We start from the raw sequence: 15,855 nt of genomic DNA on the forward strand, positions 1-15,855 counted from the left end.
AAAGGAGTTTACTCCCAAAGCCTTCCCCAACGGCAGCAGATGCTGGAGATCAGAGTAATCTCCTAGATCAGCTGCCAACCAAAGCTGAGAGCCCCATCTGCATGAAGCAACTGGTTTTAAAGCTCCAGTAACTGGCCTTTGCCCCTTCTCTTGTCAGTAGAAATGGTTTCACTAAGCTTAGTAGCTAAGCCATAGTTGAAAGCCAGGGGCTGGACTTAATAGGTAGTGAGAGCTTATCCCCACTACCTCCCCAATCTTAAAGAAACAATATGTCTCTAACGTAATAAGATTTAGTGAATGCAGCAGCCAAGCCTCAATACTCTGTTCAAATAAATGTTGAATTTGGGCTTCCTACTCTTCATTTTCACATTTTGTGATAAATTCACAATTTAGTAAACAATATTTGTTTCACACACCAGAGAAAATCTGCAGATGCTGTAAATCCGAGCAACACACACAAAGTGCTGGAGGAACTCAGCAGGGCAGTCAGCATCTCTGGAAAAGAGCAAACAGTCAACGTTATGAGCCGATCCAGCCCTGATGAAGGGTCTCGGCCGGAAACGTCGACTGTTTACTCTTTTCCATAGATGCTGCCTGGCCTGCTGATTTCCTCCAGCACTTTGTGTGTTTTATCATAATTGTTTTCTGGAGTTGCAAAGATAAAAACGAAGAATAAGGGGGAAATTGTTTGTGATATTGTTAGGTGTACCCTTCATCAGAAATAATGCAAACTACCTTCTCTTTAGTGTTGCTGGCTCATCTCATTTATATTTGATTGTATTATTTTAGTTTTAACAACATTTCCAATTTCTCTTAGTTGGTAGGTAGTAGGTAGGCCTCCATTAGTCTCGATCGACCATGGATTTGTGCCTTGGAAAGTTTCCAGGGCACAAGCCTGGGCAAGGGTTTTTTTTATGGAAGACCGGCAGTTGCCCAAGCTTGCAAGTCTCCCCTCTCCACGCCACCGATGTTGTCCAAGGGAAGGGCTCTTATTTTGTAGTAATACCATGAATATCCTGGTGATGGCAGTGGTTATCTATTAGAAATACTCGCGTGCCTGCACTTACGATTTCCACACAAGCTGCTTGGTGATTCTAAATCTGGTTTGACAATCTCTCTCTGGAATAATAAAACCACCATGAAAAGGTGCAAAATGTCAGGAAGCTCAAAAATTCATTAGCCTTTAGTATTTAATATTCATCAAATTAGACTGAACTTGATTCTAATTTAAACTTTTCAAAACCCTGAAAAACTGATAAGATTTAATATGTTACAGACGTTGCACACTGCACATAGCTCCCTGTGTACAGACAGATACACACGCGCGCGCGCGTACATGTATAAATCTATGCAGACAAATGTGCAGAAACACAGATATATATATGCAGAGCTGGAATCAGACTCCTAAACTGGACTTAAAAACAAAGGTGACAGCTCAAGATCTGGTCAGAATTATAACTTCTAGAAATCAAGGCAACATTCTTTAGCACAGAAAATTCTGGATTCAATTGCTGTTTCCTTCATATTAGCCTGATTCAGCACTGGCATGTCTGGATCCAAAACAATATTGCCTTCTCAAGGAACAGTTTTAATTTTATAATCAATGGGGCAAAATGTAATTTCCATCGCAGAGATCCTGAGGGTTCCAAACACCCCAGCAGCTATAGTAGCTTTAACTGCCTTGATATCTACAATCTACGCTGGAAGGAGCAGTTATTTTTGACCAAAACACTTCATTTTAATGTTGAAAATGACACAAGAATTCCCATACACCAGTGTTGTTTATCTCTTGTTACTTTGGACAGTCAAATTATTTGCCGCTACTTACAGGTTTTCTTAAGTTGAGGGCTTTGTGTCACAGTGTTCTTTTTGTTTCAGTTTGATATGTGGCTATTTGAATTTTCTTCAGTATTTCTCATTGTACTTGGGCATTAAGGCAGTGACAGCATTTATTACCCATACCTGATTATTATGAAGAAGGCAGCGGTGAGCTGCTGTAGTCTGTGTAATGAAGATGGTATCACATGCTGTAAAATGGTTCCAGCATTGATGAAGATGCATGATCTGCAGGTAATGCTGTTTCCATGTGCCTGTTGCCTTAGCCCATTTAGGTGACAGGAGTTTACGGATGTGGAAATTGCTTTTCAAGAAGGCATATGGTGAGTATGTGTAATTTTGAAGATAGTACACACTGGAGCTACCAAATGTCCGTGGTGGAACGTGTGAATATTCTGGGTAGTGAACATGGTGCAGATTAAGTTGGTAATTTTCTCCTGGAATTATATTGGAGCTACGTTCAGAAATCTAGGCAATCAGAATGTTCTAATTTGTGCCCTGTGGTGGTTGCAATCCCATGGGAGAATAGCTGGTAAAGATACAGGCACAAGACGTTAAATTTCTGAATCCGTAAAGGAGAAATTGCAGAGAATAGCAATGATTGAGATTATCCTTTAAAAAATCTCTTTTCCATCTTTTTGTTTTGTTACAGACTGCCTGGAGATTTTATGCCACCAATCTCAACAGGAATGATCTTGCTGCCACATGGAGATACTACGAAAGTATCATTTCAGTTTCTTTCTTCAGGCATGTACGCCATTGCTCAGTTCTACTGTACAAACATAAAATGCATAATTAACTGACATTTTATTTACTATTATTTTTTTGCTTTCATTCCCTTCCCAAATTGATCACTTATCTTAAAACTTTAGTGTGCATGGCGCTATTATGCTCCTGATGAAAATTCAGTTTGCGTAGCAACATGGAAGCCAGTTTTGAAGGCCTTGAATACCTGAAAAAGTAGGTACATGGGTCGCTCATTTTCCACATGTTTACTATATGTTTTGTTCAATTTATAGTTTCTTGTCTGTCTCAATTGTGATCAGTTATAACAATCCGATTAATTTTAAATATAAATGAACAGGGATTCTCAGATATAAAATAAAAACTCTCTCAAAATTTGAGAAGTTAAAGCTCTGAAAGCTCACAATTGTCTTTATTTTATTCTTAAGTTCTGCCAAATTAATGTCCTTCAGCAAAATAAAAATAAGCTTGAGCAATTTAGTAATTCAGATCTGTTAGAAGGCTTGGTCTTTTAGTCAAATAAGGTTAGATCTGTCACAGAGTTGGGATGGCCAGCTGAAAACTTGACTTAAAAACTGCAATATTCTTCATTAGTTGTGTTGTGTTGTGGGAGGGATGTTGAAGGGAAAGATAAAGCTTATTAAGGGAAGTTATGAAAGGAATTTAAAGTTTAATCATGTGTTTGGAAGTTATTCCAACATTAAAACTAATTTTAATTTAACAATGCATTTAGGTCCATTTGAACAATTGGCTTCCAGAATTAGAAAGCTAAAATGATATTTGGATCTTCTGCCTTTCCTTTGGCTGAAATCCCAGGAAAAGTGTACGTGCTCATCAGCAGTGCAGTCTATGACTAGGAGAGCTCTGCTGAAATCCAACCCCAGCTACTTTACAGCAACATCAGACTTAAACAACTCCCACGTAAGAGTTAGATTTTTATCTTTAAATACAATTTAAAACAAAACTGATGAAGGTTTGGCTGGTCCGCTTTTCCGAGGTTATGAGAAGAGTAGCAATGGACAGGGAAGAGAGTGGATCAACTAGTTAGATGATGGAGATGCATAAATATGCATAATTAGGTTATGTGAATCACTTAAACATCTTTTTGTGATTCGAAGTTTGAGGGTCTCACAAATATGCCAATCTCAACAGGCCACATAAGGGTCTCACCTGTTCAATTTTACATGATAAAATGGTAAGACACTGGAAAGCTTCCACAGACCAGCATCATTTTTGTAAAGGTAAATTGTGGATTAGTATTTTGGCAGATCTATCATCATAACCCATCAATTCTGGGAAAGGTCATGTCTGTGAAATGCCTGTACTTAACAATGTAAGTGTCAGTAAGTTTAGGAGTCCTACAGAAATAGGTAAGTCCAAACTTGTTGGCCAGTTCTGCTGATGGGCTAAAGTCCAGAGTCAGTGCACAGTTTTGCTGAATTCCTCACGATAAATACTTGGTGACCCTGTAGCAAGTTAGACCTTCTGCAGGAAATGTAAGCCCAGTCATTCAAGCATTCAAAAGGAGAAATAAGCCTATGATGGAGAAGGGTAAGTGTAAGGTAATATGCTTTTCTGAGTTCTGTTTGCTTATTATTTTAAAGTATTTTTGATATTTTAACTGATTTGTTTTGCTTTTTAATAATTGTTAAAGGATTTTAATTCTTTAATTCTTTAATTCCAATGGTCAGGGCTTTAACAGCAGCTAAAGTCCATTACATGGACAGGGCTTGTTCTGGCCCAGCAGGCCCTGCTGGTGTGCAGGAGCCCACCATGTTGGACAATCCATATCAGGGGTGTGTAAAAAGAGCTACTTTTTAATCAGGGTGGCAATCAAAATTTTAAAGGTAGAGTCTTGTGGCAGTTTCTCTGAGTTGAGGAGTGACCAATCTGCAAGAGGCAGTGCGTAAAATAAGCTAACTTTCAGTCAGGTTCGTGTTCAAGATTTAAAGTACAAAGCTTCAATCCAGTTTCCTTGGAGTTGGTCAATCCACATCAGGGGTGCGTAAAAAGAGCCAATTTTTAAACAGGATTGTGATTGAGACCTTAAAGGCTGAGTTTTACCACAGTTTCTCTGAGTTGAGGAATGACCAATCAGCAAGAGTGATTCATTAGAAAGGGTCAATAAAAATAATTCAAGTGCAAATGGAATGGCCATTCTTGTGAGCGTGCCAGTCTTTAGTGTGGCTTTGGCTTATCAAGCTTAGGTGAGATCAGGTTTAGATGAGGCAAAGTATCTTTTAAGTTACTCTCTCGGTCCTTATTTGTTCATCCCTCATCTGTTAAGGCATAGTAGATTAGTGAGAGTGGCTCCAGGGGAACTGTTCTGTACTGTGTGTTGGATGTGGGAAGTCTGGGAGACGTCCAATCTCCCAGATAAACACAACTGCACCAGATGCACTGAGTTGCAGCTCCTGAGAGAACGTAATAAGAAACTGGAGCTGCGGCTTGATGACCTTTGACTCATATGGGAGAATGAGGAGGTGATAGAGTGGAACTACAGGGAGGTAGTCACCCCTGGGTTGCAGGAGACAGGTAACTGGGTGACTGTCAGGAGAAGGAGGGGAAATACACGGCCAGTGGAGAGTACACCTGTGGCCATTCCCTCAACAATCAGTATACAACTCTAGATGCTGTTGAGAGGGTTGACCTACAGGGTGGGGGAATCACAGCGACCTGGTCTCTGACACCGAGTCTGGTTCTTTCCCTCAGAAGAACAGAGAAGTGAAAAGGACTGCAGTACTGATAGGAGATTCTTTAGTCAGAGGAACAGAGACAAGGTTCTGTGAGATCGATAGAGACACCCAGATGCTTTGTTGCTCCCTGGTGCTAGAATCAGGGATGCCTCCGATTGTGTCCATGGCATTCTCAAGGGCAAAGGTGAGCAGCAGAAGTCTTGGTGCATATTAGTACCATGACATAGGTAGACAAGGTGAGGCGGTCCTGAAGAGAGATCTTAGTGAGCTAGGTAGAAAACTGGCAAACAGGGCTTCCATGGTAGTAGCTTCTGGATTGCTGCCTGTGCCACATGCCAGTGAGAGTAGGAATAGGATGATTTTGGCAGTGAATGCGTGGCTAAGGAATGTATGACCTGTACAAAAGGGACGGATTACATCTGTACCCGAGGGGGCCAATATCCTTGACTAGAGTTGTTCGGGAGAATTTAAACTAATCTGGCAGAGGGATGGGACCCGGAGTGATAGTGCTGAAGATGAGCATATATGATGTTGTAGGCATCACTGAATCATGGCTGAAAGAAGATTATAGCTGAGAGCTTCATGTCCAAGGGTACACATTGTATCAAATGGGCAGTCAGGAAGACAAAGGGACTAGTGTTGCATTGTTGGTAGAAAATGAAATCAAATCATTAGAACGAAGTGACATAGGGTTGATAGGTGTTGAATAATTGTGAGTAGAGCTAAGAAACCGCAAAGGTAAAAAGACCATAATGGGAGTAATGTACAGACCCCCAAATTGTAGTCAGGATGTGGTCTACAAGTTACACCGGGAGGTAGAAAATGCATGCAAAAGGGGCAATGCTACAATGGTCTTGTGGGATTTCAATATGTGGGTAGATTGAGAAAATCAGGTTGGTACTGGATTCCAAGAGGGAGAATTTCTAGATTGTCTACAAGATGGCTTTTTAGAGTAGCTCATGGTTGAGCCCACTAGGGGATCAATTATTCTGGATTAGATGCTCTGCAATAAACTGGAATTGATTAGAGAGCTTAAGGTAAAAGAACCCTTAGGGATTTATAAGAGATCTTAATATGATTGAATTTACCCTGAAATTTGAGAAGGGGAAGATAAAGTCAGACGTATCAGTATTACAGTGGAGTAAAGGCAATTACAGAGGCAGGAGGGAAGAGTTGGGCCGAATTGAGAACTAGCAAGGATGACGGCAGAGCAGCAATGGCTGGAATTTCTGGAAGTAATTTGGAAAGCACAGGATATATACATCCCAAAGAGAAAGAAGTTTTCTAAAGGCAGGATAACACAACCATGGCTAACAAGGGAAGTCAAAGCCAACATAAAAGCCAAAGAGAGGGGATATAATAGAGCTAAAACTAGTGGGAAGTTAGAGGATTGGGAAGCTTTTAAATACCTACAGAAGGCAACTAAAAAAAAGTATTTAAGAAGGTAACGTTGAATATGAAAGTAAATTAGCCAAGGATATTAAAGACGATGCCAAAAGATTCTTCAGATATATAAAGTGTAAAAGAGAAGCTAGAGTGGATATTGGATTGCTGGAAAATAATGCCAGAGGGGTAGTAATGGGGGAGAAGGAAATGGCAGATGAACTGAAAAAGAATTTTGCATCAGTCTTCACTGTGAGAATATGCTAGCAGTATGGTAGAAGTTCCAGGTGTCAGTGGTCATGAACTGTGTGAAGGTACCATAACTAGGGGAAAGGTTCTTGGGAAACTATGAAGATAGATAAGTCACCTGCACCAGATGGTGTACACTCCAGGGTTCTGAAAGAAGGGGCTGAGGAGATTGTGGAGGCAGTAGCAATGATCTTTCAAGAATCACTAGATTCTGGAATGGTTCCAGAAGACAAAAATTACAAATGTTAATTCACTCTTCAAGAAGAGAGAGATGCCAATCCAGTTAGTCTGACCTCAGTGATTGGGCAGATGTTGGAGTCGATTGTTAAGGATGTGGTTTCGAGGTACTTGGAGGCACATAACAAAATCGGGCATGGTCAGCATGGCTTCTCAAAGGGAAAATCTTGTCTGACAAATCTCCTGAAATCCTTTTAAGAAATAATAAGCAGGATAGACAAAGGAGAATTGGTTGATGTTGTGTACTTGGATTTTCAGAAGGTTTTTGGCAAGGTGCCACACCTGAGGATGATTCTGGGAATGAAGGGGTTAACATATGAGGAGCGTTTGACAACTTAGAGCCTGTAATCACTGGAATTTAGAAGAATGCGGGGAGATCTCATTGAAACCTACCAAATGTTGAAAGAACTAGATAAGGTGGATGTGGAGAGAATGTTTCCTATGGTAGAGATATTCAGAACTAGAGGGCACAACCTCAAAATTGAGGGGTGACCATTTGGAACAGAGGTAAGGAGGAATTTTTTTAGGCAGAGAGTAGTATGTCTGTGAATGCTTTGCCAAGTCCGTGCATATATTTAAGGCGGGTGTTGATAATTTCCTGATCGATCAGGGCATCAAAGGATATGGCGAAAAGGCAGGTACATGGGGTTGAGTGGGATCTGGGATCAGCCATGACGGAATGGCAGAGGGGCTGAATGCCCTAATTCTGCTGCTATGTCTTACAGGCTTATGAGGCTGGTTAACAAGCTACAAGCCCATGGTATTACAGGAAAGATTTTAGCATGGGTAAAGCAGTGGCTGTTTGGCAGGATGCAGAGTAGAAATAAATGGAGCCTTTTCTGACTGGCTGCTTGTAACTATTGGTGTTCCACAGGGTTCTGTGTTGGGACCGATTCTTTTTACGTTATAGATCAATGATTTAGATGGTGGAATTTTCTAGACAATATGAAGATAGGTGGAGGGGTAGGGAGTTTTGAGGAAGTAGAGAGGCTACAGTAGGACTTAGACAGATTAGGAGAATGGGCAATGAGGTGGCAGCTGGAATACGGTGTTGGGGAGTGTGTGGTCATGCACTTTGGTAGAAGAAATTAAATGGTTCACTATTTTCTAAAATACAAAAATCTGAGGTGCAAATGGACTTGGGAGTCCTTGTGCAGGATACCCTAAAGATTCATTTGCAGGTTGAGTCAGTGGTGAGGAAGGTAAATGCAATGTTAGCATTCATCTCAAGAGAACTAGAATATAAAAGCAAGGATGTAATGTTGAGACTTTATAAAGCACTGGAGAGGCCTCACTTTGAATTGAATATGAATTTAAATTTATTTAAATCTATCTCCATCCCACAATGTGAGGGAGTAAAACTCTTTGTGTTATGACTCCGTCACAGTGTACAGCCACGTGAATTTAAAAGTCTAATGGCTTATAGAAAGAAGCTGTCCCGGAGCCTGTTGGTCCTGGTTTTAATGCTGCGGTACCGTTTGCCAGACAGAAGCAGCTGAAACAGTTTATGTTTGGGGTGACTAGTGTCCCTGATGATCTTCCAGGCCTTCTTTAAGCACCTGCTGCTATAAATGTCCTCAATGGAGGAACGTTCACATTCACAGATGTGCTGGGCTGTCCATACCACTCTCTGCAGTGCCCAGTGATCAAGGTTGGTGCAGTTACTATACCAGGCAGTGATACGGCCAGTCAGGATGCTCCCAGTGGTGCCCCTGCAGAAGGTCGTGAGGATCTGAGGGCTCATGCCAAACTTCTTCTGCGCCTGTTCCCTTACTGTTGTGTTCTTTTTGCCCTACAGCCAGTGTGTACAGTCCAGGTAAAATCTTTAGTGATGCGTATACCGAGGATCTGGAAACGACTCACCCCCTCAACTGCAGACCCATTGATGTTGATCAGGGCGAGCCTGTCTCTGTTCCTCCTGTAATCTAAAATCGGCTCCTGTATTTTTGGGATATTGAGGGAGAGGTTGTTATCCTGGCACCACTGTGTTGGGGTGTCAGACTCTCCTCTGTAGGCTGTCTCGTCACCGCTAGAAATAAGGCCGATCAATGTCATCTACAAATTTGATCAGCAGATTTGGGCTGTGTGTGGCAGCACAGTCATGGGTGTAAAGGGAGTAGAGAAGGGGACTCAGGACACAACACTGGGGGGCAGCTGTGTTGAGAGTCAGGGGGCAGAGGTGAGGGAACCCATCCTAACTACTCATCAGCAATCTGATAGGAAGTCTAGGATCCAGCTGTGCAAAGTGGGGTGCAGGCCGAGGTCGCTGAACTTCTGGTCAAGATTGGAGGGAATTATGGTGTTAAGTGCTGAACTGTAGTCCAGGAACAGCATTCTAAGGTATGTATTCATCTTCTCCAGGTGACTGAGGATGGTGTGTAGTGCTGTGGCTGTGCCACTATCGGTAGACCGGTTCCGTCAGTAGGCCATTTGTAGGGGCTCCAGTGTGAGTGGTAGCATGCTGCAGATGTAGTCTTTAACAAGCCTCTCAAAATTGAGGTGAATGTAACAGGGCACCATTTGATCAGGCATGCTACCTCAGTTTATTATGATTGACTGCAGGGTGTAAATTACATTAAATTAAATTACATTACATTAAACATTACACCAAAACATCAGAATGTATATCAGAACAAATAAAAAAGCAACAAAATAAAGATAGTCAGTATTCCAAGCTTGTTTCAGATTAGACCAGTTAAAATAGAACTTCGTGCCTGGCCTAATCTGAAACAGGCATGCAATAAAGTCAATTTCTGTAATTATAAACTTAATATTTTCTGCTTCACCAGAAGTGATTTAAACACCACTAATCCCATGAGTACCATAGGTCACAGGGAAAACTTGAAGGCAAAATGCTTGCAAATCTATGCAATGTTTAATTGACTGTTAATACAACTTTGCACTATCACACATAATGGAAATGCCAACGTATTTAGAAACACAAAAAATGTGCCTATTTACATACAATAAAAACGTGAAATATAAATGGAATTTAAAAATCTTCACTATTTTATGTAAATGTTAATTAATAGATATTTCTTAGTTTCATTTTACTATCGTTGAGATGAAACTAACCAACTGCTAATTTTACATCCCGATGTGTGTAGCAGGAAAGCATGAAATCCGCAGTTATCAATATACAAAATCGAAAACTCACCACCATAAACATTTGTACGTAATTCTTTCTCAACTGTTTTAGGTATTGTTTAGAGTCTGAACTAGACACAGCCAATCAACTCCATAATGCCAAATTTTCCATGGTGGAAAGTCTGCGAAGCTTTAAGGTCATGCTGCTCTTAGTCTTAGCAAAAAGATCTGTACCCTCTTTGCCACAAACTCATGGAAAAGTTAAATCAATGCATTTAATTCATTATGATGTATTATTTATTATCATATTTATTAGTTATTATGTGTTAGGATGAAATTACTTAATTTTAATTAATTAATATTAAAAACTCATGAAAGATTTACAAATTCAACTTTTTGACACTTGGACCATGATGGGGCTGAAGTGTAAGGAAGTACAGCACCAGTTCTGCTCAATGCACGCAGATCACAAACTCCCTTAACTCTAAAAGTTAAAAAGAATAGTTGGTTCCTTTTGTCTGCCCAGTGTCATTCATTGGGTGGCAAACTTAATTTAGGCTGATAATGTTAGAAGGGTAGTTATGAGTCAGAAGACAATTTTACATATACTGTCTTGAAGTAATTGGGGATTAAACCCAAAGTGGAATTGAGAGCCAAAGTGGACTGCCTATTCACTAAAGCCAAGGAAAAGAACATTTCAATTAGTAAATAGCCAGAACTAGCTGATATATTGAACAACCTTTTGCAGAACCTTCTGAAGTTTGAAATCTGGATCCTACACAAAACCATAAGATATAGGAACAGAATTAGGCCATTTGGCCTATCAAGTCTGCTCTGCCATTTCATCACGGCTGATCCATTTTTCCTCTCAGCCCCAAACTCCTGCCTTCCCTGCATACCTCTTCATGCCCTGAACAATCAAGAATCTACCAATGTCTGCCTTTAATATACTGTCCATAAAGACCTGGCCTACGTAGCTGCCTGTGGCAATGAATTCCACAGGTTTACCACTCTCTGGCTGAACAATTTACTCCTTATCTCTGTTCTAAAAGGATGCCCCTCTATTCTGAAGCTGAGTCCTCTGGACTACAATCATAGGAAACATCCTCTCCACATCCACTTTATTAAGATAGATAGATAGATAGATAGATACTTTATTCATCCCCATGGGGAAATTCAACTTTTTTTCCAATGTCCCATACACTTGTTGTAGCAAAACTAATTACATACAATACTTAACTCAGTAAAAAAAAATATGATATGCATCTAAATCACCGTCTCAAAAAGCATTAATAATAGCTTTTAAAAAGTTCTTAAGTCCTGGCGGTAGAATTGTAAAGCCTAATGGCATTGGGGAGTATTGACCTCTTCATCCTGTCTGAGGAGCATTGCATCGATAGTAACCTGTCACTGAAACTGCTTCTCTGTCTCTGGATGGTGCTATGTAGAGGATGTTCAGAGTTATCCATAATTGACCGTAGCCTACTCAGCGCCCTTCGCTCAGCTACCAACGTTAAACTCTCCAGTACTTTGCCCACGACAGAGCCCGCCTTCCTTACCAGCTTATTAAGACGTGAGGCGTCCCTCTTCTTAATGCTTCCTCCCCAACACGCCACCACAAAGAAGAGGGCGCTCTCCACAACTGACCTATAGAACATCTTCAGCATCTCACTACAGACATTGAAGGCCTTTCACTATTTGATAGGTCACCCCTCATTCTTCTGAAATCCAGTGAACACAGGCCCAGAACCATCAAACGTTCTTCATACGACAAGCTGTTTAATCCTGGAATCATTTTTGTGAACCTCCTTTGAACCCTCTCCAGTTTCAGCATATTGGTATCAGTTGGGGACGGTCTTCAGTGAAAGATCAATAAGAGGATCAGTGGCAAGGGTCCACCAGAAGGTTGATGCTCACAGTGGGTTGAAGAGTAGAACCAGCAAAATAATCTCTTCTTCTCTCTTCGGCTGTCCATCAATTTTCGATGATGACTGAGGCCTGGGCAAGGTTGTATGGAGGACCAGCAGTTGCCCATGCTGCAAGTCTCTCCTCTCCACATCACCGATGTTGTCCAAGAGAAGGGTATTAGGACCCATACAACTTGGCACTGGTGTCATTGCAGAGCAATGTGTGTTTAAGTGCCTTGCTCAAGGACACAACATGCTGCCTCAGCTAAGACTCAAACTAGTGACCTTCAGATCACTAGACCAACACCTTAAACACTTGGCCACGTGCCACAAATAATAATGGGTGGGCGTCATGCAGGAGTTGGTTGGCAGTGCACATTGATATATTACTGATTGGGGCCGTGTGTGAGAGAGAGAGAGGAAGAGGTAGAATTGTTTGGACCACCACTTCTCAATCTGAGGGAGTATGTGTAGGGGAGTCTAAGAGAGCTCTGTCAGATTACAAAAGTATGTTATTCAAAAGGGCAGCTTCCAAGTACCAGACACTGTGGTCTGGTAGCCGCTCAGAGAGGTCCCTTTTAGTGGAACCCTGATACATAAACTGAAAGAGCTGCTTACACCTTAATGTCTTTTACTGCCCCTGGGCCTCAGATGAGAATTACAGATGTTACATTCAGCGTATGCACATGCAATGCTACTGAGTACCACTGCGTGTGTCTAGGCTCATCTGTACGTTGGTGTCAAGTGCAGAGAGGAACCAGAAGAAGAATTGTTTGCCATGCAGCTCCTTGTGTGACAGATACTCTCAGAACACAAGCCCAGTCCAAAGCAAACGTACAGAGGAGAAACTAAAATCTTTTCTTTTTCAATCTTTTTATTAATATCAACATGATAAGATTAATGCATAGTCATTGGGATTACAAAATTACAAAATTAAAATGAACATAAAAGGATACACAAGCAATAAGTACAATATAGTTAAGTCTTCCCAAATCATGAATGATACAAATATCATATAAACGAGAAAAAAACTAGGTATAACAGTTTGTTGTTGAGTTTAAGAGGGTTTTTGACATTCCAGTACAAGGTCAGGAGGCTTCCCACCCACTCTTAGACCTGCAACAAGGTCAGCGAGGGACTATGCAGTGAAGCTCTGCATGCTTGCAGTGGAGATGAGATCCCTCATCGCTGCCTTCCAGTGGAGACTGAATACAGGGATCTGCCTGAAAGTCACAGTGTGTAATGAACAGCTTCGTATCTGATCTCCACTCCCAATCTAATGGCCAGACTGAGAAAGTGAATCAGCAGCTGGAAACTACCCTTTTCTGCCTTGCCTCTTCCAATCCCACATCCTGGAGCTCCCAACTGGTTTGAGCAGAAACGTCCACAATAAAATCCAGTCATCCTCCACTGGCCTATCCCCCTTTGAATGCCAGAAAGGCTTCCAGCTACCACTCTTCCCTAATCTGGATATTGACGTGGGAGTTTCTGCTGGTGAGCAGTTGGTCCAACGTTACAAACACACGTGGAGATGGGCCAGGGCTTCTCTGCTGTGTGCTCAGAAGCAACATGTCCAGCAGGATGATCGGCTGATCAGTGAGGCCTGTCGTGCCAGGGGAGGAAGTCTGGCTGGCATCTAGGGATCTCCCCTTGAAAGTCGAGAGCTGCATTGGCCCCAAGCTACATGGGACCATTCATAGTGGAGAGGGCTATCAACAAGGACTCCTATAGATTATGCCTACCATCGTTGATGAAGATCCACCCAGTGTTCCATGATTCAGAGCTGAAACTGGTGATAATCTCCCTCCTTACTCCAGTCTCCCCCCCCCCCCCACTTGTTGGATGGCTCCCTAGTCTAGTCCGTGTGGTGCCTCCTGGCTTCTTGCCAGGTGCAGGGCAGGGTCCAGTATCTCATGGATTAGGAGGGGTATGTGCCTGAGAAATATTCTTGTGTTCCCGCCAATAACATCCTGGACAAGTCTCTCATCCGGCACTTCTGGCAGGCATAGGTTTCTGACGTCTGGGGAAGGGATTTCTTTAACAACCACAGTCTGCATGTCTTCCCAGATGGGCTGTGGAGCAGGTTTGCCAATCCCTCTCGCGACTATGCGCATTCCAGCCAATTAGCGTTTCATTGCAGTGATATTTAACTCCCCTCCTCTCATTGCAGTCTTGTTGAGATTTGACCAAAAACAGAGCAAGTTCTAAACTTACTACTTACTGTTGTCCTTGTTCTGGGGAAAAAAGACTATCATTTAGCCTGATGCCGCTAAGGAACGCAGTATTTAATTAGCATTAGGCTCCTATGACCAAGCCATTGTCTTGGCGTTGGCTCAGTTTGACAGTTCCAGTTAATGGCCCTAGAGTTTATTGCTTATTTTCTCTTATTTTCTGCACGGTTTCCATTAAAGTCAGTGAACTGTTGATCCACTTCAGTGGCTCTCTCTCTGCAGTTGGGTCATAACCACACATCCTGTCACGGGATTTGCAAAGACATTCATTTGCCAAATAGCAAAGGATTTTAGGACCATTGCAATACTTTGACCTACATTAAAAATGGAGCTGTATGGAGGGAGGTGTGTTTCTATGTTACTGGTCTGTGTGGTTTTTGCTGGCCAGCTATTTAGCCCTCTCATGTGATCTATTTCATTGTTTCAGGCCATGGTTTTACTCTCTGTTTGCCTCGTCAGCATCAGGAGGTGTTAGTCTGTAAGATTACTCCTACAGGTACAGATTCGGTAAATGCATTATATCAGCACTTACCCTGGGCAGGTCCTGCAGGAAAATCAGGTCCAGGATACATTGTGCACTTTCCTGTAAAGTTTCACTTCTGTTACTTTGTTCAGGGACTTAAGCTTCATTAATATTTAGAGGGAAATATGCAAATGAGCCGCTGGTCGAGGTATCAGTATCACACAGCATAATTTAAAACCATCTGTTACAGAAAATGTGTTTATATTTGTGATGGAACTGTAATATTTTGCACTTTTATTATGCTTGATCGCTTATATCATAAACTATCGAGATTTACTCAGTTATTTAAAGCTTATTGAGGGGAGGTGGTGGATGTGAGAAGACTGGAGGAGGAAGGAGAGAGGTTTGGGTGGTGATTAGCTGCGTGATTGGTGTCTTCTGATGTGAATTCTGTAGGTAGGATAAAAACAGAGATTTAAGAAGAAAATTTCAAAATGTATCCCTGAAAGGTCATTGCCCTGAAACTTTAATTCTCCTCTCACTGCACGTGCTGTATGCACCACTGAGCTTTTCCGACAGTTTCTGTTTTTACCCGGGGTGTTTAATGTCTGAAATCACCAGCATCAATCACGGAGCAAAGGGCTGCTTTTGCCAGATTAGTAGATTTATTATGTGTGTTTGGAGAGAGTTCCTCTGAGGAACCTGAAAATTACAGCTGAGAGGTATAGTGCAAGAGGACTGAGATGTCATACAGGAAACAGGAGTTAAATTGGAGTTCATACCAAGTTCAGCCTGGAGAGTTTTGGAGAAGACAAAATATGGTCTGAAAACATACCCAGAGTTTGGTTGCATAAACTAGCCACACAAATTGGCCACATCTTATTTTAAGTGATTTGGTGCACAGTATGAAACTCAGTGCAAGACTCAAAACCAACTTTTACAGGAACGTCTAGACATAAGGAACATGATCAGGGTAGGCCATGTTTGCCCATGCCTTCCCTGTGAATAAAATCAGGTTGATC

The 15,855-nt window shown here is 41.7% G+C and overlaps 1 protein-coding gene across 1 annotated transcript in view; it reads left to right on the top strand.

Annotated features, from left to right (window-relative positions):
• The window catches only part of kcnq3 (potassium voltage-gated channel, KQT-like subfamily, member 3), a 438,332-nt gene that overhangs the window by 372,535 nt on the left and 49,942 nt on the right, over positions 1-15,855 (top strand). The window contains exon 11 of the mRNA XM_073043231.1: positions 2,489-2,583. Coding sequence (XP_072899332.1) covers positions 2,489-2,583 — 95 coding nt within the window. The remainder of the gene's footprint in view (positions 1-2,488; positions 2,584-15,855) is intronic.

The sequence above is a fragment of the Hemitrygon akajei genome, chromosome 1 (assembly GCF_048418815.1).
Source record: "Hemitrygon akajei chromosome 1, sHemAka1.3, whole genome shotgun sequence".
In the NCBI taxonomy this organism is placed as follows: Eukaryota; Metazoa; Chordata; class Chondrichthyes; order Myliobatiformes; family Dasyatidae; genus Hemitrygon; species Hemitrygon akajei.